Consider the following 22,881-nt stretch of genomic DNA (forward strand, 5'->3'; position numbering starts at 1 on the left):
AGAACAAGGACAACTGCAGTGATTACAACGATGGAGGCATTGCTCCACTGAGCAAAAGAAAATTACTTGCTCATATTGCCCTTGTAAGACTACAGACCATGGCTGAACGTATCTATCCTGATCCCAATATGGCTTCAGAACTGGAAGATTTACAATTGAAATGATCTGCTCAGTCCAGCAGCTGCAAGACAAATGCCATGAACAAAGGAGACCACTATATATTGCCTTCACTAACCTCATCAAGGCATTTGGCCATGTGAGCAGAGGCGGGCTATTTACTGAAGAAAATTGGCTGCCCTTGTGATCTCCACCTTCCATAATAACATGCTGGGTAAGGTCAGCTATGATGGGGCAACATCGGAATCCTTTGAGATCTGCATTAGCTTCAAACATGGTTGCATTCTGGCACCAACACTCTACAGCATGTACTTCTCTTTGCTGCTGTATTATGCCTTCAGGCAATTCACTGAGGTGTCTACTTACATACCAGACCTGACAGAAAGCTGTTCAGCTTGGCCCATCTGTAAACCAGACAAAAGTATGCCAAGTGCTTATCAGCGAGATGCCGTATACTAGTAATGCCTCACGACCATTCCATACAGAGGAACACCTTCAGCAGCAAATGGATAAGACTGTCTCATGTCTTTAAATAGCTTGAGCTAACCATCAGGAAGGTGAATGCCCTGGTCCAGGGCATTGCCAGACCACCAATCAGCATTGATAATGTGATGTCGGAAGTCATTGATAGCTTCACATATCTAATCTTTACCATCACCAGCAATCCATTACGATGCTGAAATCAACACACACTTTGCAAAAGTTATGTCCAAGCTGAGTAAGAGACTCTAGAACAACAGCAACCCGATGGTGAAGACCAAACTGAGAGTCTGTCAGGCCTGCATCCTCAGTACCTTCCTCTACAGTAGTGAGAGATGTACAACGTTTGCTAGGCAGAAGTAATGGTTGCGCAGATTCTACATTCACTGTTTCACATGGACTCTCGGAATCTCTTAACGAAACAAGTTAACAAACTGTTGGTCCAGCAAACCACTAATACCCTTATTGCTAAACCAATGACATCAGTGCTGACTTGGCCTGTACATCAGATGGATGCTGGCTCTATACCCAAAGACCCTCGGTACAGTGAACAAGCCTTGAGTCACAACCTGTTGGATCTAAACTGAGCAATGTCAGATTGATCGACACAGGCTTGTTTTTTCTATTATTTGCATTTTAACTTGTCATGCCTAGTACTAACTGGGCAGTAATGTGGTCAATAACATTACTGCCCCATCCCCACTACTGTGACCAGTGACATTTTGAAATGGTTTTTGGACAGAAGTGTTGCCGAGTCACACGAGTATGTACCGCGTACCTGATGGGTGGTGTTCTCACGTATAATGGTGGTTTCCATGTCGATGATCTGGCATATCTTGCAGAGATTGCCATGTGTGGTGTCGTGGTCACTGTTCTGAAGGCTGGGTAGTTTGCTGCAAACAATGGTTTGTTTGAGGTTGCGCGGTTGTTTGAAGGCAAGTAGTGGGGGTGTGGGGATGACCTTGGCAAGATGTTCATCTTCATCGGTGACGTGTTGAAGGCTGTGAAGAAGATGTCGTAGTTTCTCCGCTCCGGGAAAGTACTGGACAACGAAGGGTATTCTGTCGGTTGTGTCCCATGTTTGTCTTCTGAGGAGGTCGGTGCGTTTTTTTGTTGTGGCACGTTGGAACTGTCGATCGATGAGACGAGCGCCATATCCTGTTCGTACGAGGGAATCTTTCAACGTCTGTAGATGTCTGTTACGCTCCTCCTCGTCTGAGCAGATCCTGTGTATATGGAGAGCTTGTCCATAGGGGATGGCTTCTTTAATGTGTTTAGGGTGGAAACTGGAGAAGTGGAGCATCGTGAGGTTATCCGTGGGTTTGCGGTAAAGCGAAGTGCTGAGGTGACCGTCCTTGATGGAGACGAGTGTGTCCAAGAATGCAACTGATTTTGGAGAGTAGTCCATGGTGAGTCTGATGGTTGGATGGAACTTATTGATGTCATCGTGTAGTCGTTTCAGTGATTCTTCGCCGTGGGTCCAAAGGAAAAAAATGTCATTGATGTATCTGGTGTATAACGTCGGTTGAAGGTCCTGTTACGGATTGTAGTGTCAGAGACCCAATAAAGGTAAATAGGAAAATATATTTGCGCGGCTTGGAAGAGCATGATCATGGAAATTGATACTGGCAAATCTTAATCCAGGAAGAAACACAGGAGAGGCCATGAGATCTCCTGCAATTCATTGGCTAAATGTAAACAAGGCTGGGGCCTGCAGAATTCTGGACACCGCGTCACTGTCCATTCCATACAGCGGATGATATTTTTTCCAGTTTTTAAATATTCTTTTCATGGGATGTGAGTATCAACTGACAACGCCAGCATTTGTAGCCCATCCTTAATACCCCTTACGAAGGTGGTGCTGAATCACCTTCTTGAACCACAACAGTCCATCCTGTAGCAATTTGATATATGAATGACTTGCGAAGCCATTTCAGAGGGCAGTTAAAAGTCAACCACATTGTTATGGGTCTGGAGTCACATGTAGGACAAATCAGGTAAGGATTTCCTTCCTTAAAGGCATTAGTGAACCAGATGGGTTCACAGAACTCGATTTTTTTTTCAGTTTTACTTACTAATCAAATTTACATTCTACCAGTTGTTATGATAAAATTTGAACCTTTGTCCCCAGAGAATTAGCCTGGGCCTCTAGATTACTAGTCCAGTGACATTACCGCTATGCCATCATCTCCCCCACCAATTTGTATGCCCATCAAACGGATAAGTCAACAACAATCCCGTGGGTGGCTTGAAGCTGATGGTCGGTTTCTTTTATCTTGGCTGTATAACATGATCTCAAGTAGCATCACACTCTTCAATTCTATTTTTTCTCTAAATTTATGTATGCCAAGTGCAATGGTAATTGATTAACAGCCTGTGTTAAATTATCTGCTCACAATGTTTCTGCAAATCAAATATGCTCACCAGAGCGGATCAGTTTGTTGTTTTGGCTAATAAATTGTAGAAAGATGCTAGTATTATGAAGAGATGATGTGAAAGACGTCTCAATCTTTATGTTGACCTCCCAATGGTTAGGCTCTATGGTGCCACGCCTTGTTCACATACATCTTCACCCCCTCAAAGAGCCGGCTCATTCTCACCCTTGTAAGGTGTGCTCTATACACCACCTTCAGCTGTATCAGCCCTAACCTCACACACGAGGTGGAGGCGTTGTCTTCCTTTCATTATGGTTATTGGTAAATATTGCATTACAAGAGATTAAGAAACTAATACAAACATGATGTAAACTGCGAATGTACATTTTTTTAAGCTTCAGTTTTGACATAATTTGGCCTAAAAATTCCTCAACTCATGGACAACAGTATGACATGGTGGGAATGCTGCTAGACACCTCAGGAAGCAATTGACTCTGCCTAAATCCTTGGGATTAGGTCACTTAAACTCAAGGAAGGCAGAAATACTCTGAACTACAACCTGACACTGGTAAATGATACACAACTCCTGCCTGAACAGAGGAAATTAAAAAACCAAGGCCGGAATTCTCCAGTCATTGCAATTCACTTTTCCCGCCAGCAATGCACCCATACCCGCGGGGTTCCCGGTGGCATTGGGTGGCTACAATGGGAAATCCCATTGACAAGCGGCGGGAAGATAGAATCTCACCACCAGTGAACCGCATGCCCCCCAAGAAACACGTGGCTGCGGAACTGGAGAATCCTGGTCCACATCTTTAGATACTTGCCCTCCTTCTGGCTAGTTTTGCAATATGTGGGGACCTTCTCTAGATGATCCTTGCCGACACTAATAGACATAGTTCTGCTGAATGGAATAGTGGAAAATAGGGTGCAATTTTCAGAGCAGCTCAGAAATACAGCCAGGCTTACTTCCAAAATTGGTCCTTAATGTAATGAGACATGTTTAGGTGCCACTCTCACTCTGAACACTATCATGGATAGAATGCGATAGACTTCCGGTGGTGGCCATGGAGTGAGTGGTTGCATACAGGGCAGCTCCGGCTCAAAGGTGTTGGTTTGAGCTCGCTTTACCCGAAAGTGGGGGGATTTTGTACGGAAAGTGTAGCTGAAGGTGTGGAGGAGAAGTTTCCCCCGAGACTGGCATGTCTGCTGGTTATCAGACCTGGCAGAAGAAGGTTAAAGACCTGGCCAAGGAACTGGAAGAGACCTGTGGCACAGTAGCAATTTGGAATTTGGTGGAGGGGGAAGAATTGACACAGATGGAGCAATTGATGGTGTTTATTAGAGAGGAGTTCTGCCAGCAGCAAAGGAGATGCATGAAGATCGGTCAAAGGCCATTGAGGGAGCGGCAGCTCCTCTGAAAGGATCGATGAAGAGAGTTGAGAAGTGCCTGGAGATACAGGGTTCGCAGATCAGGGAGATGGAGAAGGTGATGTCCGATCACACCGATTGGGTGATGGCGTTGAAGGCGGTGGTGGGAACCTGGGGGATCTTTGCAAGTCACTAAGGGCAATGGTAGAGGAGCAGAACAGATCCAGAGGGCAGAACCTGCACATCGTTGACTTGCCAGAGGGTGTAGAAGGCACAACGATCATAAGATATGTCTCAAGGATGTTGGTGTGGCTGGTGGCAGAAGGGTGCTGGACAAGGCCCTGGAGGTGGATAGGGTGCACAGATCCCCAAGGCAGAAGCCAAGAGCGGGGGAGCTACCATGGGCGGTGATTATGAGGTTCCATAGGTTTGTGGAGAAGGAGAAGATCCTGTGCTGGGTCAGGGAGAAACGGAATTGCAATGGGAGGGGAACAGGGTCCGAATCTTGGAAATTGGAGCGGAGCTGGCGAAGAGGAGCGCTGGGTTCCAAAGGGCCAAAGCGGTTCTATACCAAAGGCAGTTCCAGGTTGGGGTACTGTACCCGGTTAAACTGTGGGTGACATTTGAAGGCTGGGAGTACTATTTTGAAACCGCAGAGGAGGCAAATGACTTCATCAAGGACCATAAACTGGGGGAAAACGGAATGCTGATGGGAGACGGAGCAGCTAGAACAACAGAGATCGGAAGATGAGGGTATTGTGGGGGCTGGAGGGTGTCGGGGGGGGAGGGGTTCCCGGGTGGGGTGATTTTGCTGTTGTGATTGTTTGCTAAGGGGCAACAAGTTTATAAGGGGGCAATGCACCCCCCTCACCCCCGGCCATTTGTAGTGTTTTTCTTTTTGGAGGGGGTGAATTTGTTTGTTTGAGGGAGAGTGGGGTCCACTGGATGGGGTTTGCACAGACCAAGGAGGGAAGGGTGGGGGGAGGGTTAGATGGGAGGAGCCTTCAGGTAGAAGCTTCTGGTGAACGGAAGTGAGGTGGTGGAGATGGCAGCGGGGGGGGTGCAATGTGTCAGCGTTGGAGAATGAGTGGGGTCATGGGTGGAGAGGGGGATCATCTTGGATGGACCCAGTTCAGGACAAAATTAAAGGAGGCAGAATTGGAATGGGGGGATGGTGGGCAGTAGAGGGGAATGGAAGGGGGTGGGCAGTAGAGGGGAACGCAAGCCTTCGGTAAGGTTCGTAACATGGAATGTACGGGAACTGAATAGGCCGGTGAAAAGGTTTCGGGTTTCACGCACTTGAGGAGCTTGAAGGCAGGGGTCATCTTTCTGCAGGAGACACATCTCCAGGTGAAGGATCAGGTTAGTTTGAGAAAGGGATGAGTAGGTCAGGTTTGAGTTAACGTCGCAGGGGGTAGCCATCCTGCTGAGCAAAACGACAGGGTTTGTAGGTGTCAACGAAGTGCGGGACCAGGGCGAGAGGTAGGGACGCCAGTGGTGTTAAGTGAATGTTTATGCAATGAATTGGAATGGCCTGGGGTCTGTGAAGGGGTTGCTGAGAACGATTCCTGGACACGCATCAGTTGATTATGGGGTTGATTTTAATTGTGTGCTGGAACCGAGGGTGAACAGGTCAAGCCCCAAGTCAATGGGAAGGTTGAAGATGGCGAAGGAGCTGGGAGGGTTCATGGAAAGGATGAGAATGGTGGATCCGTGGAAGTTTAGGAATCCGGGGGAGAGGGAGTACTCCTTCTTCACGCACATGTACAAGGTATACTCCAGAATTGACTATTTTGTCGAGAGCTGAGCGCTGTTGGTGGGGTCCGAGTATGTGGGAATTGTGATCTCAGCCCATGCGCCGCACTGGCTGGAGATCAGGCTTAGTTCGAGGCAGGAGCAGAGGCTGGGATGGTGGTTAGATGTGGGGCTTTTGGCGGACAAGGGGTTCTGTGAGAAGATATGGTCGGTGATCAGAGACTATGTGGAGTGAATCAGAATGGGGAGGTATCAGTGGCCACATTTGGGAGGCGTTGAAGGCGATGGTTCGGGAGTAGATTATCTCATTGAAGGCACACAGAGATAGGAGGGTGGAGTATGGACGGTTGCTGGTTGAGAAAGTAGTGGTGGACAGGAAATATTTGAGTGCCCCCACCAAGGAGGGATTGGCGGAGAGCAAGAAGTTACAGGGGTAGTTCGATAGATTGATGATGGAGAAGGCAGTGGGGCAGCCAAAGAGGGCAAGGGGGGAGCAGTATGAATATGGAGAAAAGGCAAGCGTATGCTAGCGCATCAGCTAAGGAGGCAAATCACGTCCATGGAAATTCTGAGGGTACATACAGGGAGAGGGAGATAGCTTCGGAGCTGGGGAAGATTAACAAGGCGTTCAGGGGGTATTGAGAGAGATTTTATAGGGCCAATCCAGGTGGGGATGAGGAAGGAGATATGGGGCGGATTTTGGATGAGCTGGAATTCCCAAGACGAGATGAGTTCACGGAGCTTCTGGTTGGACAGGGGAACAAGTCAGGAGTGTCCGCTGTTCCGCTGCTGTTACCCTTGGCGATGGCCCTTAGGAAGTCAGTAGAGTGGCAGGGGATTGTGAGGGGGAGTAGGGAACACCGTGTGTCACTGCACGGAGACGACCTGCTGCTGTTCGTGTCGGATCCATTGGAGAGTATGGGGAGAATTAGGGAATTATTAGAGGAGTTCAGGGCCTTCTCGGGCTATAAGCTGAATGTTGGAAAGAGTGAGGTGTTTCTGGTGAATGTGGCAAGTTGGGGAGCCAATCTTGGGGTGTTGCCATTTAGTGTTGCCAGGGCTGACGGGGGAGTAGGCGAGGATATACAAATGAAACCTGACAAAATTGGTGGAGGAGGTTAGGGAGGACTCTGGGAGATGGGATACGTTACACCTGGCATTGGCGGGACGAGTCCAGGTGGTAAAAATGAACGTTCTGCCAAGGTTCCGGTTTGTATTCCAGACCCTCACAATCTTCATTCCGCAGGCCTTTTTCTGGAAACTGGATCTAGCGATTTCGGAGTTTATATGGGTGGGAAAAGTACCTAGGGTGAAGAGGGCCCTGCTACAGAGGCGGAAAGAGGGGTTGTGTTACCAAATCTGTTGCATTATTATTGGACGGCAAATGTAGAGAAGGCGAGGCAGTGGTGGAGAAGAAGAGGGGTTAGAGTGGGTTAGGATGGAGGAGGAGCCCTGTTGGGGGTCCAGCCTGAGGGCCATGGTGACAGCGGTGCTTCAACTGGCACTGAGGAGGTACATGGTGAGTCCGGTGTACAGTCCACGATTAGGGTGTGGAACCAGTTGAGGAGACACTTTAGGATGGAGTGGATGTCGGTGCTAACGCCGCTGTGTGGGAACCATGGGTTTAGGCAAGGGGAGATGGATGGCATGTATAGGAGGTGGAGAGAGGTGGGGCTGGTGAAGGCGAGGGATTTATATCTGGATGAGAGGCTTGCAAGTCTGGAAGAGCTGCGGGAGAGGGTGGAGCTGCCGAAGGGAAGAAAGTTCTGGTATATGCAAGTGAGGGACTTTGCACGGAAGGAATGGAGAGGGCTTCTGAAGCTGCCGGAATATACCCTGTTGGAGCGATTGCTACTCCCGGATGTGGAAGGGGGGCGGTAGGATTGGGGATATATACAGGTGACTGGGGGAACAAGAGAAGCGCAGGTGATGAGGATTAAGGAGAAATGGGAGGAGGATGGAGAGTGTGGAGTGAGGCAATGCGCAGGGTGAATTCGACTTTGTATGCGAGGATGTGTTTGAATCAGTTTAAGGTGGTGCATGGGGTGCAAATGACTCGGGCAAGGATGAGTGGGTTCTTCCAGGGGGTGGCAGACAAGCGTGGGTGAGGACCAGCAAATCATCCGCTTATGTTCTGGGCCTGTAAGAAGTTGGAGAGATACTGTGAGGGGGTGTTTGGGACGTTATCGAAGATTGTGGGGATAGAGGCCAGGCCGGATCCATGGGGGCGATTTTTTGGGTAGAGGAAATGCCGAAGCTGATGGAGGGGAGGAAAGCCAACGTTGTGCCTCTCTTGATGTCCAGTGAAGGATTCTGTTGGAATGGCGGTCGACAATGCCATTGAGGGTGGCGGCCTGGCTGGGGGACCTATTCGACTTTCTCTGGCTAGAAAGGATTCAAAAAGATTTGAATTGAGGGGATCAACGGAGGGCTTTGGAACACGGTGGAGACTGTGTTCATGACCATGTTTAAGGAATTGTTCGTCCCAGTTGGGGTGGGGGTGACTAGGGGAAAATATTTGCACAAACTGTGAAGTGTGGAAAATATTTTTTGATTCATTTATGTTTTTGTATCTTTGAATATATTTGGAATAAAATACATTTTTAAAACATGGTTAGAATGTGATGAGGTGAGCAAAAACCCAATGGACTTCACTCCACACAAAATTGCAATTCAAAGTTAGCAGGCATTCACCAAAATGAACTTTTTGGTGTGATTGCACACTAACTGCTCCAACAATGGGGAAACAGTTTTGATAGCGGCATCTTTCCATTGATGTGCTGGGAATGTAGAGCTACATACATGCAATTGATGGTGCATGAAGTCCACTGTTCTGCTAAATGAATGTGCCCTCTCATCCCGATGTCTTATTCTAAGGGTAAAGGTAATTAAGTATCCTTTCTTTTCTTACAGTGCGTCTGTGATCTCCCCGTATCATTGTGCAGCAAACTGAAAGTTTTCTCACATCTAGAAGGATGCACAGGCATGGAATGTTAGGGTGATGGGAACCCCCACAGTCATTGAAAGGAGCATCTTCACAATGATATGAAGCTCCAGGTTGGTGAAAACCTCTTTTGTGAAGTGTAGCATCCTGACTCATTGCGAAGAAGGAATGATGCTTCTGAACACTTTACAACTGCGGCCTATTATGGGGAGCCCCCATTCTATTCCCTTTGGGAGCTTATCCTCTCTGCCTCCACCTTTCCATATATTACTCATATTGCAGGCCAAGTGAGACTACAGCAATTTCCCCCATAACTATGTAAGACATCAATCTTCCTTTCCTTTCTGTGGTCAACAAAAACTCCAAATTGCTCCAGCAACTCACTACAAATTTTGCCTTAACAAAGAATCATTGAATTTACAGTGCAGAAGGAGGCCATTCGGCCCCTCGAGTCTGCACCGGCTCTTCGAAAGAGCACCCTACCCAAGCCCACACCTCCACCCTATCCCCATAACCCAGTAACCCCACCCAACACTAAGGGCAATTTCTGGACACTAAGGGCAATTTAGCAGGCCAATCCATTTAATCTGCACATCTTTGGACTGTGGGAGGAAATCGGAGCACCCGGAGGAAACCCACGCAGACACGGGGAGAACGTGCAGACTCCGCACAGACAGTGACCCAAGCTGGGAATCGAACCTGGGACCCTGGAGCTGTGAAGCAATTGTGCTAACCACTATGCTACCGTGCTGCCCAAAGGGTAAGTTAAAAGTTCTTTGTTTCTTAACTGTTGGGTGTTCCTTTCAACAGCCCCAGAGCAGGGCTCATCTTGTTTCAGAAAACTTGCTGTTTCAGGAGTGGTTAATGAAGATACTGCTGGCACATGCACTGAACAAATTTATTATCCTGGTGTTGCATCGGGCCCATCAGGATAGCATCCATTCACAGTCTTCGAGTTTACCCTAGTGTACCCTCACCATTCCACTTCAGTGGTGCCATGCAGAAAGTGGTGAGCGGCGTATTGTGTGCAAGGAAACCGCAGGTAGGATTTAGCGGCATTATGCTACTGAATTTCACACCCAATCAAGCTCATTAGTCGAGGTTTTTCTGAGTCTGTTCCTAGCAACACTGCTTCATAAGAGAATTGGCTCTATTTTCCTTTTGTTAATTTAGGTGGGTTTATTTTCACAGGTTTACTCTGACCCACTCGTTTTTATTCAGGAAGAATAAAAATAAGTGAAATTAAAGCAACCAGGCCAAATCCTTACCAAACAAAAAGATTTTTTTTGAAAGCTTTTGATGGCATACCAAACCACCTTCCAGTTAGTGAAAACATCAGCAGCAGAGGGCAGTAATTAGCACACTCAAAGGACTGAGAAGAAGTGATAACAAATAATGCAATTGACTTCACAATATTAATGCAACATTACAATATTGGTAAGAAGTCTTCATATATTTTACATAAATCTACAAAGCAGACACATTGAGTGAATTAAAGGTACATTGTTTATTGAACAAACCTGATAAAATGGATCCCTCATTATTAATCTCAGGCAGATTAACACCCGGAGAAAATTAGCAGGTGGGACTCTAACTACCCACTCTCTGTAACAGAAAAGATAGCACAACAAGTTACAAATTCATCTGAAGCTGTTGTTAAAAAGCTGTTTTCTTTGTAAATTATTTATCAGGGCCTAACAGACCTCTGACTATCTGCCAATCAATATCAAGCTCGCTTTCTCGACTCCGGACTGCACAGTTTATGAAACTCCAAAGCACATTTTATACAACCTATAATAATAATTCATACTTGCCTTGTCAATCTATAATGAATACAGTTATTAACCTGAAACAATACTCAGTTTTTGTCTATTCGGACTGTTTTGATTGATCAGTTTAAGGGGTGCAACTGTTGGTTGTTATATTTGGGGATGGTGCCTGGGAGATGCAGAGGTCTGTGGAGCACTAGAGTATGTGCAGCCACCAACCAACTGGTGATAGTAGCAGGATTGGTGGAGAACAAGAAACAAAGTGGAATATAAGGGGAGTCCTATCTGTAAAGATTGTTTCTGTGAGGGTGTGGGGTAATACGGTACACCATGAATGCCGAGGAGCTATTGGAGGACAGATGCTGGGTCCTGATTGGATCTGCCGCCTACTGGGCTCCACCCAGATAGGCGGGGTATAAGAACCCGGTTTGCTCCCAGCAGCTGCATTCTGTGACTGAGCTGCTGGGGAACAAGTCTGCTCAATAAAGCCTCGATTGAAGTTCTCTACGTCTCGCCTCGTGTGTGATCGATGGTGCTACAATTTAGTGAGCAGACTTAAAAAGGAATAGGGAGCTTCAGATCGCCCCAGAGTGCCTGCGAATCGGCCCCCAAGCAGCTAACGCAACATCGGCGTTTAAGCACTGGCTGGCGTGCTTTGAGGGATACCTCCGAACGGCCCCCGGCAGACCAACAGAAGACCAAAAGGTGCAGGTCATGCATTCCAGGGTGAGTCCCGAAATCTACACACTCATCGAGGACGCGGAAGAATTCCCAGCGGCGATCAACTTGCTGAAAGAGACCTACATTAGGCCCGTCAACCAGGTCTATGCACGCTACCAGCTCACGATGAGATGACAAATTCCCGGGGAAATCGCTAGACGAATTCTACAATGCTCTAACGATCCTGGGAAGAAACTGCAACTGCCCAGCGGTAACGGCGAATGCATACGGAGCTCCTGATCAGTGACGCTTACGTAGCAGGTTTGGCGCGCAAGTCGGGCCCGTTGGTCGAGAGGGTCCACCTGCTGCACGCTAACCCCCAGTACGCCTACGTGGCGTTCCCTGACGGCCGGCAAGATACGGTCTCCCTACGGGACCTGGCGCCCGCCGGAACCCCACGCGCACCCGAACCATCACCCCCCCCCCCCCCCACTCCCACAGCACCTCACTGGAGGGTCAGTACTCCCGCCGCTCCTGACTAGGCCCGCCCCCCCCGTGTCAAACGTTTGCCCCAACAGCGCCTCCTAGGGGTGACGAAGCTGCCAGGGAGGCCGAAACCACGCTCCCGGAGTCGCAACCACCTGGACCCCAACCAGAATCACCACCGAAGCTCAGACGATCCAGAAGGACGACCAGGCCACCCGATCGACTGATTGCTTCGCTGTGACTTTAACCGTGAACGAACACTTTGTAAATATTCTCGACAGCCCTATAAGGAGGTATCACGGTACCTCCATAGCTGATCACACCATGTTAAAGGCGACTGTTACCACTGGCCACCACCCCGCCGGACTCTTTTTTAACAGGGGGTGAATGTATTATCAGGTATTGCGGTACCCAAGAGGCTGATGACCATTGGTTAAACCTAGGAGTTTACCATTGGCTGTTGATAGGTAGCTCCGCCCTGACAGGCGAAGTATAAGAACCGGTGCCGTCCCAACAGCCTTCACTTTCTGTACCGAAGCTGCTGGGGAACAAGTTCTAGTCGATTAAAGCCTTCAGTTATGAAATCACTTTGTCTTGAGTGTAATTGATCGTGCATCACTCCGCACAGACAGTGACCCAGCAGGGAATCGAACCTAGGACCCTGGCGCTGTGAAGCCACAGCGCTAACCACTATGCTACCGCACTGCCCACAAAGTCTTGTTATAATTGTACAGGGTTTTGGTGAGATGACATCTCAAATACCCTGTGCAATTTTGTTCTCCATATTTAAAGAAGGATATATTTGCATTGCTGCACAGCAAAGACACCCTAGGTTGGTCCCTGAGATTAGAAGATTGTCCGATGATGAAAGGCTGAGTTGTCAAATTAAGAATAATGGATGTAGGTGAGAAGAGACTGGGAGAAAACTTGGGGGCAAGATAGGAGGAAAAAAGTTCAGTTGGGCAGGGATAGCTGAAAAGATGGGTCTATCAGGACAGTCTGGTTTGTGGATTTTGGGAAGGGGGTGGGGTTGGCGAACTATGAATCGGGAAGCGGTGGAGGAAAGATCTCCAGAGGGGATGATATAAATAACAGTCCTGGAAACTTGATGTTCGGTGTTGGTGTCCTGGTCTAGGGGAAGGTAGAAAATGTTCCTGAGAGTGGCACTCAGCCTCTGCAAGGTAGGATTCAGTACCATAAGACCATAAGACATAGGAGCAGAATTAGGCCACTTGGCCATTCTCCTCAAACAAAAATAACATGCACATTTTAGCATGTTTGATAACAATGGCGGAGTTCATAAGTTCAGAAGATATAGGTGCAGAATTAGGCCATTTGGCCCATCGATCTTGCTCCACCATTCTATCATGACTGATATGTTCCTCATCTGCTACCTACAATGCTACAGACCAAGAGCTGGTTTGCAAAATCAGCCAGACAATCTCCTCCCTAGAACACAGAGTTAGATCTGAGCAAGGTCAGAGGGAGACAATTTCTCGGCTCCCCTCATTCACTGTGATCTAAATTGGCCAATGACACGCAGATATGGTCCACACAAACATGGATCAGGCGTAATGGAAGCTGGGGAGTCTCCCAAGCCGTTGGAGACACCTGGGTGGTCAGTAGCAGGCCAGGGTGGCACCCCGGCACTCCCCCTGGCTCTTGGGCACCTTGGCATTGCCAGACTGGCACATCCACTCCTGCAGTGTGCCTGAGTGGCGGGGCACTTCCTTAGTTGCAGAGCCAGGTTGCCCAGATGCAAGGGGCACTGCCGGAGGGTGGAGCCTGAGGGGAGCCAGACCCATGAAAGGGGGGGAGGGTGAGTGGGTGAAGGGTGGGGATGAAAAGGCCTCAAAAGTTGGGGGGATAAAGGTTGAGGTCCTGAAGGGGGGGCACCGAAAGGGGGAATGGGGAGGCCTGAAAAGGGGGGCCTCAGCAACCCCATAGCGGGTGTCCTCACTTGGGGAGGGGGGGGGAATGGTAATGCCCATGTATGTGGGGGATAATTGCCCATGGGTAGGGGTGTGGGGGACCCTCAAACTGACTTTGAAATTGGAGTACCCTTTCAAAATGGCAGCCCTTCTCTAAGGAGCCAGTTTTGCCGACAGATTCAGCTCCCTGCTGTTGAAAAGAATTTGTAGGTGTGGGCTAGGCCAGAGAGAAACGGACCAAGGCCCCAAAAAATGACTAACTGTGGGGGAACACCTGCGTGGATCACACCCAAAAAGCCAGCGGGAAACACCATGCCAAACCCACCGAAAATGACATTTAGAAATGTTTTGGTTGAATTCCGCCCGACAGTTCTCAATGAAAAAAAAGATCAAGAAAGGATAAGATGCCAGACAGAGGGAGGATACTGGATGCGGGTGAAGGGATTGGGCAGGACTCATGGCCAAAGAGGTGGGCATGGAGGCAAAAAGCGACAGAAGTGCTGAACATCATAGAATACCTACAGTGCAGGAGGAGGTCATTCGGCACATCGTGTCTAGATTGATCCTCTGAAAGAGCACTCCACCCAAGCCCACACTCCCCCCCCCCCCCCGCCAACCTATCCAAAAAAGTACATATCAGGAAAAAGGATAATCAGCCAGGGATATCTGAGGAAATAAAGGAGGGTATCAAAGTGAAAGAAAAGGCATACAAAGTGGCAAAAATTAGTGGGAAACCAAAGGATTGGGAAATCTTTAATGGTCAACAGAAGGCCACGAAAAAAGCTATAAAGAAAAGTGAGATAGATTATGAGAGTAAACTAGCTCAGAATATAAAAAGATAACAAAAGTTTCCACAAATAAATAAAACACAAAAGAGTTGCTAAGGTAAACATCCGTCCTTTAGAGGATGAGAAAGGGGATTTAATAATGGGAAATAAGGAAATGGCAGAGGCATTCAACAGATATTTTGTGTCAGTGGAAGACACAAATAACATGTCAATAATTGTTGACAAGGAGGCTATGGCAGGTGAGGACTGAGAAACGATCATTATCACTAAGGAGGTAGTGTTGGGCAAGCTAAAGGTTGAATGGCAGAGCAGGCTCGAGGGATCAGATGGCCTACGCGTGGTCCACGTTCTTATGTTCTTATGTAACCCCCTAACCTACACTAAGGGGCAATTTAACATGGTCAATCCACCTAACCTGACATCTTTGGACTGTGGGAGGAAACCCGAGCACCCTGAGGAAATCCACGCAGACACAGGGAGATGATGCAAACTCCACACAGACACCCATGCCAGAATTGTCTGGCATGTTAACCTCTTAACCTTCTTCTCTCCAACGAAAACAACCTCGAGTCCATCAGCCTTTCCTCATAAGATTTTCCCTCCATACCAGGCAACATCCTGGTAAATCTCCTCTGCACCCGCTCCAAAGCCTCCACGTCCTTCCTATAATGCGGTGACCAGAACTGTACGCAATACTCCAAATGCGGCCGTACCAGAGTTCTGTACAGCTGCAACATGACCTCCTGACTCCGGAACTCAATCCCTCTACCAATAAAGGCCAACACTCCATAGGCCTTCTTCACCACCCTATCAACCTGGGTGGCAACTTTCAGGGATCTATATACATGGACACCTAGATCCCTCTGCTCATCCACACTTTCAAGAACTTTTCCATTAGCCAAATATTCCACATTCCTGTTATTCCTTCCAAAGTGAATCACCTCACACTTCTCTACATTAAACTCCATTTGCCACCTCTCAGCCCAGCTCTGCAGCTTATCTATATCCCTCTGTAACCTGCTACTTCCTTCCACACTATCGACAACACCACCGACTTTAGTATCGTCTGCAAATTTACTCACCCACCCTTCTGCGCCTTCCTCTAGGTCATTGATAAAAATGACAAACAGCAACGGCCCCAGAACAGATCCTTGTGGTACTCCACTTGTGACTGAACTCCATTCTGAACATTTCCCATCAACCACCACCCTCTGTCTTCTTTCAGCTAGCCAATTTCTGATCCACATCTCTAAATCACCCTCAATCCCCAGCCTCCGTATTTTCTGCAATAGCCTACCGTGGGGAACCTTATCAAACGCTTTGCTGAAATCCATATACACCACATCAACTGCTCTACCCTCATCTACCTGTTCAGTCACCTTCTCAAAGAACTCGATAAGGTTTGTGAGGCATGACCTACCCTTCACAAAGCCATGCTGACTATCCCTGATCATATTATTCCTATCTAGATGATTATAAATCTTGTCTCTTATAATCCCCTCCAAGACTTTACCCACTACAGACGTGAGGCTCACCGGTCTATAGTTGCCGGGGTTGTCTCTGCTCCCCTTTTTGAACAAAGGGACCACATTTGCTATCCTCCAGTCCTCTGGCACTATTCCTGGAGCCAATGATGACATAAAAATCAAAGCTAATGGTCCAGCAATCTCTTCCCTGGCCTCCCAGAGAATCCTAGGATAAATCCCATCAGGTCCCGGGGACTTATCTATTTTCAGCCTGTCCAGAATTGCCAACACCTCTTCCCTACGTACCTCAATGCCATCTAATCTGTTTACCTGGAGCTCAGCATTCTCCTCCACAACATTATCTTTTTCCTGAGTGAATACTGACGAAAAATATTCATTTAGTATCATATTTATAACCCGCCTCCTGGGCGGAGCTAGCATGCAGGGGCTACAGGTGAACCTGTAGGGCAAGTTCTACCGTACAACCCCTGATATCAGAACACAGTGGTTTACCACATAAATCATCTGGCGAGTATCATGGAGCTAGTTGTCATGGACTGGTTCATCTGAGCTTGATTACAAAAGATTAGGAAATGGGTCAAAGGAGAGCCAGCTGACACCCAGGTGTTGCTAGCAGTAGCAGAGCAATTTCCGATAGCGGAAGAGTTGGCTTGCAATTGAGAAAAGTGGGTGAGCGAATGAATGAATGAGTATGGGTGAGAGGTGAGTGTGTGGTGGGTGACTGCATATGCATGTGTATGGAATGAGGAGGATGAGTGTGTGTGTTTGGTTCACTCTCCACCCTCACCCACTCTCAGTGAGTGTGTTGAGTGAATACAGTGAGACTGGGAGTGAGCTGGACATGCAAACTCTCAATCTTTCACACTCTATTAATCATCTTTATTTATTACTCATTTATTTAACTATCAATTTATTATTGCGACTTTCTTTTTGCTCAGCAAGTTGTTTCTTTTCATACTTCAGCTTTTCTTGTTGAAATTCATTTCATGTTGTGCCAAACCTCATCTTTCTAAAATTTGTGCATGCACCTTCCCCCTCCAAGCCTGAGGAAAATTAAAATGTGGCCCTCGACACAAAAGGTTTGGATTCGGGCATAATTGCAAGACAATGTCCTAATATTGGGAAATCTATGGATTGGGGAATCTATGGGTTGTAGTCTGAGAATCCAGAACCTTGGGAAGGCAATTTGAGTGGCATAGTGCAAATCTATGAGCCATGCTGAGGTAACGCATTGCATTTTTCTTAAGTCCATGAAATTAAATTGTGAAGAGGTCACTGCAGTGATTCTGGTAGTGCCATGACCTCAGTAATTGCCTAACTGTCTGATCTCCGAGCGACTTCAAGGGCCCAAAATAGGTGTAGGATATGTGTATGGAAATTGCATCAATACCCACAAAGGTGGCACTGTTGTTATAGAATGCTGACCTCTAACTGTAGAATACTGACCTCTAACTATCTGAGGCCAAAGGTTAGCTCACTGACACTTTCTTTTATCTCCCCTGGACCTTGACCTCAATACTAAACATCAAGCCATCGTTTCCTCGTTAATTCCAATCTCAACTCTATGGCCCATGACTTCTTTTTGGGTCCTTGACTTATGTCGCTGGACCGACGCACACGCGCGGTGCCACGACCTATATGTGTGGGTGCATGGCCAAGGCAAAAAGCAATGGGGAGAGCGGGCACCCCTGCCTCATCCCACGGTGCAGCCTGAAATATCCTGAGCTCACCCGGTTCGCCCGCACACTTGCGACCAGTGCCCTATACAGCAACCGGACCCAGTCCACAAACCCCTGCTCAAAGCCGAATTGCCCCAGCACCCCCCATAGATATTCCCACTCCACTCGGGCGAAAGCCTTCTTCGCGTCCATCGCCACTGTCACCTCCACTTCCTTCGGGGGCATCATAATCACTTTAAGCAGTCTCCTCACATTTGCCGACAACTCTCTACCTTTCACAAACCCCTTTGATCCTCACCTATCACTCCCGGGACACAGTCCTCATTAGCGAAGCCAACGTCTTCACCAACAACTTAGCGCCCACGTTCAACAACAATATCGGACCAGACAGTACGATCCACACTGCTCTGGATCCTTGTCCTTTTTCAATACCAGGGAGATGGATGCCTGTGAAAGTGTAGGAGGGAGTTCCCCCCTCTCCCTAGCCTCATTGTAAGCCCTCACCATCTAAGGCCACAGGTCACCCCCCCAAACTTTTTATAAAACTCCACCGGGAACCCATCCGGGCCCTGCCTGCATCACCCCCATACTTTCCAACACCTCCCTCAACCCAATAGGGGCTCCCAAACCCTGCACCAGCTCTTTAACCACTCTGGGAAATTCGATCCCCTCCAGGAACCGCTGCATTCCCTCCCACAGTGGCCAGGGCCTATGACTCATTCAACCTCCTATGAAAATCCTTAATCACCCCCACCGGATCCAGCACCACCTTTCCCATCCTGTCCTTCACTATACACCAATCTACCTCACCTCTCCTGCTTCCTCAGCTGGTGGGTCAACATCCTACTTGCCTTCTCCTCATACTCATATTGCCCCCTCGCCCCTCCGTAACTGCCCTCCCCATGGACACCAATCCAAATTCCATCTGGAGTCTCTGTCTCTCCTGCAACAATCCTGCCTCCACGGCCTCCGAATACCTCCTGTCCACCCTCAGAATCTCTTCCACCAGCCTTGCCATTCCAGCCTATTCCGCTTTTTCCCTATGTGCCCAAATCAAAATAAATTCCCCCCCGAACCACTGCCTTGAGCGCCTTCACAGCGTGGCGGCCGTGACCTCCCCCGTATCGTTCAGCTCCACGTAACGCTGAATGGTGGCCCTCATCCGCATGCACACCTCCTCATCAGCCAACAGCCCCACATCCAGCCTCCACTGGGGGTGTTGCCCCCCCCCCCGCCCCTGCCCCGCTGTACTCGCAAATCCACCCGGTGCGGCATGTGGTCTGAGACCACAATCGGCGAATACTCCGAGTCAACTACCCCCGCCAGCAACGCTTTGTCCACTAGAATAAAGTCAATCCGGAAGTACACAAGGGAGAAATAAGAAAATCCCTTTGCCCTCAGCCTCTGAAACGTCCACGGGTCCACCCCCGCCATACGCTCCATAAACCCCGTTGCCGCCGACACATTCGCCGACCTCTGACTTGACCGGTCCAAGCTTGGCTCGAGGACCGTGATAAAATCCTCCTCCCCCCCACCCATGATTAACCGGTGCGAGTCCATGTCAGGGAACATCACCAGCACCCGCCTCATAAAATCCACATCACCCCAATTAGGGGCACAAACATTTACCAGGACCACCGGCATCCCCTCCAGCTGCCCACTAAACATCGCGAACCTCCCCCCCTCCGAATCTCAAATGCCATCCGCTTAATCACCAGCACCGCCACCCCCTCGGCTTCGTGTCCAGTCCCGAATGGAATACCTGCCCTACCCATCCTTTCCTCAGCCTTGTCTGGTTCCCAACCTTTAAATGTGTCTCTTGTAGAAAGCCATGCAGACCTTGAGAGTCCTCAGGTGCGCGAACATTCGTGACCATTTGACCAGCCCATTCGGCCACCTCACATTCCATATGACCAGCCTAGCTCCTCCCTCTCTTGCCGATCAACCATGTCCCTTTCTGGGGCAGCCCCCGGCCCGTGTCACACGGCCCTCCAGGCCCACCCTCGGATGTCCTCCACCACCACTCCTTTTCCAACTGCGCCACAACAACCACACCCTCGTTAGCGCCCCCCCCCCCCGACAAACCAACAGCCCCATTCCCCTCTCCTACACCTCCCTCCTGACCACACCCCACTGGGCTGCCGTTAACTAGCCCGCCCAGCTAGTACGACAGCCCCCGCCCAAGACCTCCAAACCTTCTACCCCCTTATTCTCCTCCCGTCCCCCACCGTCCACACGCCCCCAAGAAACAAAGAAACAGAAAAAAAGGTGCACTCACCCTTGATGCTCCACAAGCACTCTGCCACCAAACCCGTTCAAAGGGGAAAAAGTTTCCCAAAAACAACACAAAGGAAAAACAGCTCCTCGCACCTTCTCAAAAGTTTAATGTCCTCCTTCTCCTGCCAGTCCATTGTCCCTCAAAATCTCCATCAGCTCCTCTGGCGTACCAAAACAATATTCTCGATTCTGGAAAGTCACCCGGAGACGGGCCAGGTACAGCACTCCAAACTTCACCCCCTTCTTGAAGAGGGCAGCCTTGACCCGATTAAATCTAGCCCTCCGCTTTGCCAGTTCTGCATCCAGGTCCTGGTACACCCGCAGCTTGTTCCCTTCCCAGGTGCACTTCCTCATCTGCCTCGCCGACAGAAGAATCTTCTCTTTGTCCAAGAAGCGGTGCAACCGCACAACTATCGCCCTTGGGGGCTCGCCTGCCTACGGCCTCCTGATTAATGCCCTGTGCGCTTGGTCAACCTCCAGAGACCGGGTCGAAGGCCCCCTTCCCCCATCAATCTCACCTACATTTTGACCACATACTTCCGCTCCTTCGATGCCTTCGGGCATCCCCATGATCCTCAAATTGTGCCTTCTGAAGCGGTTCTCCAGGTCCTCCACCTTCTCCTTCAGCCTCTTTTGAGTCTCCTGCATCACTCCCACCATAGTCACCAGCGAGGCAAGCTCCTCCATTTTCTGGATCGAACGGTCCTGCGACTCCACCTCTGCTCCACTTGCACAATCCCTGCTTTGAGCGGCTCTACCACCTTGGTCAGGTCCTCCTTTCTCTACTGGCTGAACCTATCGTTTAAAAAGTCCACCAGCTGCTCTGTTAACCACTGGGTGGGCAGAAGAGGCCCTTTGCCCTCCGCTATCTTTTTTAAAAAATACATATTTATTCAAATTTTCAACGATTTTCAACAAAACGCTCCAACCAGAAAATAAAAGAATAAAGCACAAAACAAGCAAAAATTACACGAGATTTCCAACAAAATACAATAACCCCCATTCAACAAATAAACACGCCAGTAAGGAAAACGCCCCACTCTAACCTAAACAAAACAGAAAAAACAAATGCTCCGCCCCCCGGGTTGCTGCTGCTGCTGACCTCCACCTAACGTTCCGCGAGATAGTCTAGGAACGGTTGCCACCGCCTGGAGAACCCCTGCGCAGACCCTCGCAAGGCAAACTTTATCCTTTCCAGCTTGATGAACCCTGCCATATCGTTAATCCAAGCTTCCACGCTTGGGGGCTTCACATCCCTCCAAATTAGGAGGATCCTCCGCCGGGCTACCAGGGACGCAAAGGCCAGAACACCGGCCTCTTTTGGCTCCTGCACTCCCGGCTCGTTCGCTACACCAAATAATGCTATCCCCCAGCTCGGCTTGACCCGGGTGTTCACCACTTTGGACATAGTCCTCGAAAAGCCCCTCCAGAACCCCTCCAGTGTCGGACATGTCCAGAACATGTGGGCGTGATTTGCTGGGCTCTCCGAGCACCTCACACACCTGTCCTCCACCCCACAAAACCTACTCATCCTCGCCCCTGTCATATGTGATCCGAGATGGCTATAGCCGAATATTCCGTTCCCTCCACTTTCGGGATTAGTGCCCTACTCATTATAAAGAAATCTATCCGGGAATAGGCTTTATGGAAGTGGGAGAAAAAAGAAAATTCTCTGGCCACCGGCCTGGCAAATCTCCACGGATCCACTCTCCCCACCTAGTCCATAAACCCCCTGAGCACCTTGGCCGCAGCCGGCCTCCTACCCATCCTGGACCTGGAACGGTCCAGTGCTGGGTCCAGCACCGTGTTGATGTCCTTTCCCCATTATCAAGCTCCCTGCCTCCAGAAACGGGATCCGACCCAACATACGTTTCATAAATCCGGCATCATCCCAATTCGGGGCATATACGTTCACCAGTACTACCCGCGTCCCCTGCAACCTACCACTCACAATCACGTATCGACCTCCATTATCCGCCACAATATTCATCGCCTCAAACGACACCCTCTTCCCCACCAGTATTGCAACCCCTCTATTCTTCACATCCAGCCCCGAGTGAAAGACCTACCCTACCCATCCCTTTCTCAGCCTGACCTGATCTGCCACCTTCAAGTGTGTCTCCTGGAGCATGACCACGTCTGCCTTCAGTCCCTATAAGTGTTCGAACACCCGGGCTCTTTTGACTGGCCCATTCAGGCCCCTCACATTCCATGTTATCAGCCGGATCAGGGGGCTACCCCCCCCCCCCCCCCCCCGCCGACTAGCCATCCCCTTTTTTAGGCCAGCCACATGCCCGCACCTCCCACACCCTCCAGTCCCCCAGGCGGCGGACCCCCGCCCCGACTCACTCTTCTACCTCCAGCTCCCCTCTGGCCAATACAGCAGCAACCCAGTCCCCCCCCCCCATCCCCCCGTCCCCCCCAGCCAGATCACCGTCCAGCCATTTCTCTCCCCCCATTACACTCCCGTAAGTCAGCTGACTCCTGCTGACTCCGGCCACTCCCGCCATTCCAACAGCCCCCCAGTGTGGGAATCCCCCCACCTCCCCCCGTCGATCAATGTGCGCTCTCCTCCAGCACCACCCTTTCCCCCAGGCCACACCCCTCCCTTCCTTAGCGAGGGGAAAAGCTCTTTCCATCTGAGCCGGCCCCGCCCCCTATGGTGCAGCTCCTTTTTCTGCGACCTCGCCCCAGCTCCCCACCCCCGGGCTTCCAACACCCCCTTCATCAGCGGGGACCTGTCCCTACAGTACCGGCGCCCA

At 49.5% G+C, this 22,881-nt stretch overlaps 1 protein-coding gene across 1 annotated transcript in view; it reads right to left on the bottom strand.

Moving 5' to 3' along the window:
• LOC140406562 (serine/threonine-protein kinase Nek10-like) overlaps nucleotides 1–22,881 on the bottom strand; it is a gene marked incomplete at its 3' end in the record, with an annotated part of 104,035 nt that overhangs the window by 40,091 nt on the left and 41,063 nt on the right. Inside the window, exon 4 of the mRNA XM_072494558.1 lies at nucleotides 10,563–10,647. Within this exon, the coding sequence (XP_072350659.1) occupies nucleotides 10,563–10,647 (85 nt within the window). The remainder of the gene's footprint in view (nucleotides 1–10,562; nucleotides 10,648–22,881) is intronic.

Source organism: Scyliorhinus torazame, unplaced genomic scaffold (genome assembly GCF_047496885.1).
Source record: "Scyliorhinus torazame isolate Kashiwa2021f unplaced genomic scaffold, sScyTor2.1 scaffold_623, whole genome shotgun sequence".
NCBI classification, from domain to species: Eukaryota; Metazoa; Chordata; class Chondrichthyes; order Carcharhiniformes; family Scyliorhinidae; genus Scyliorhinus; species Scyliorhinus torazame.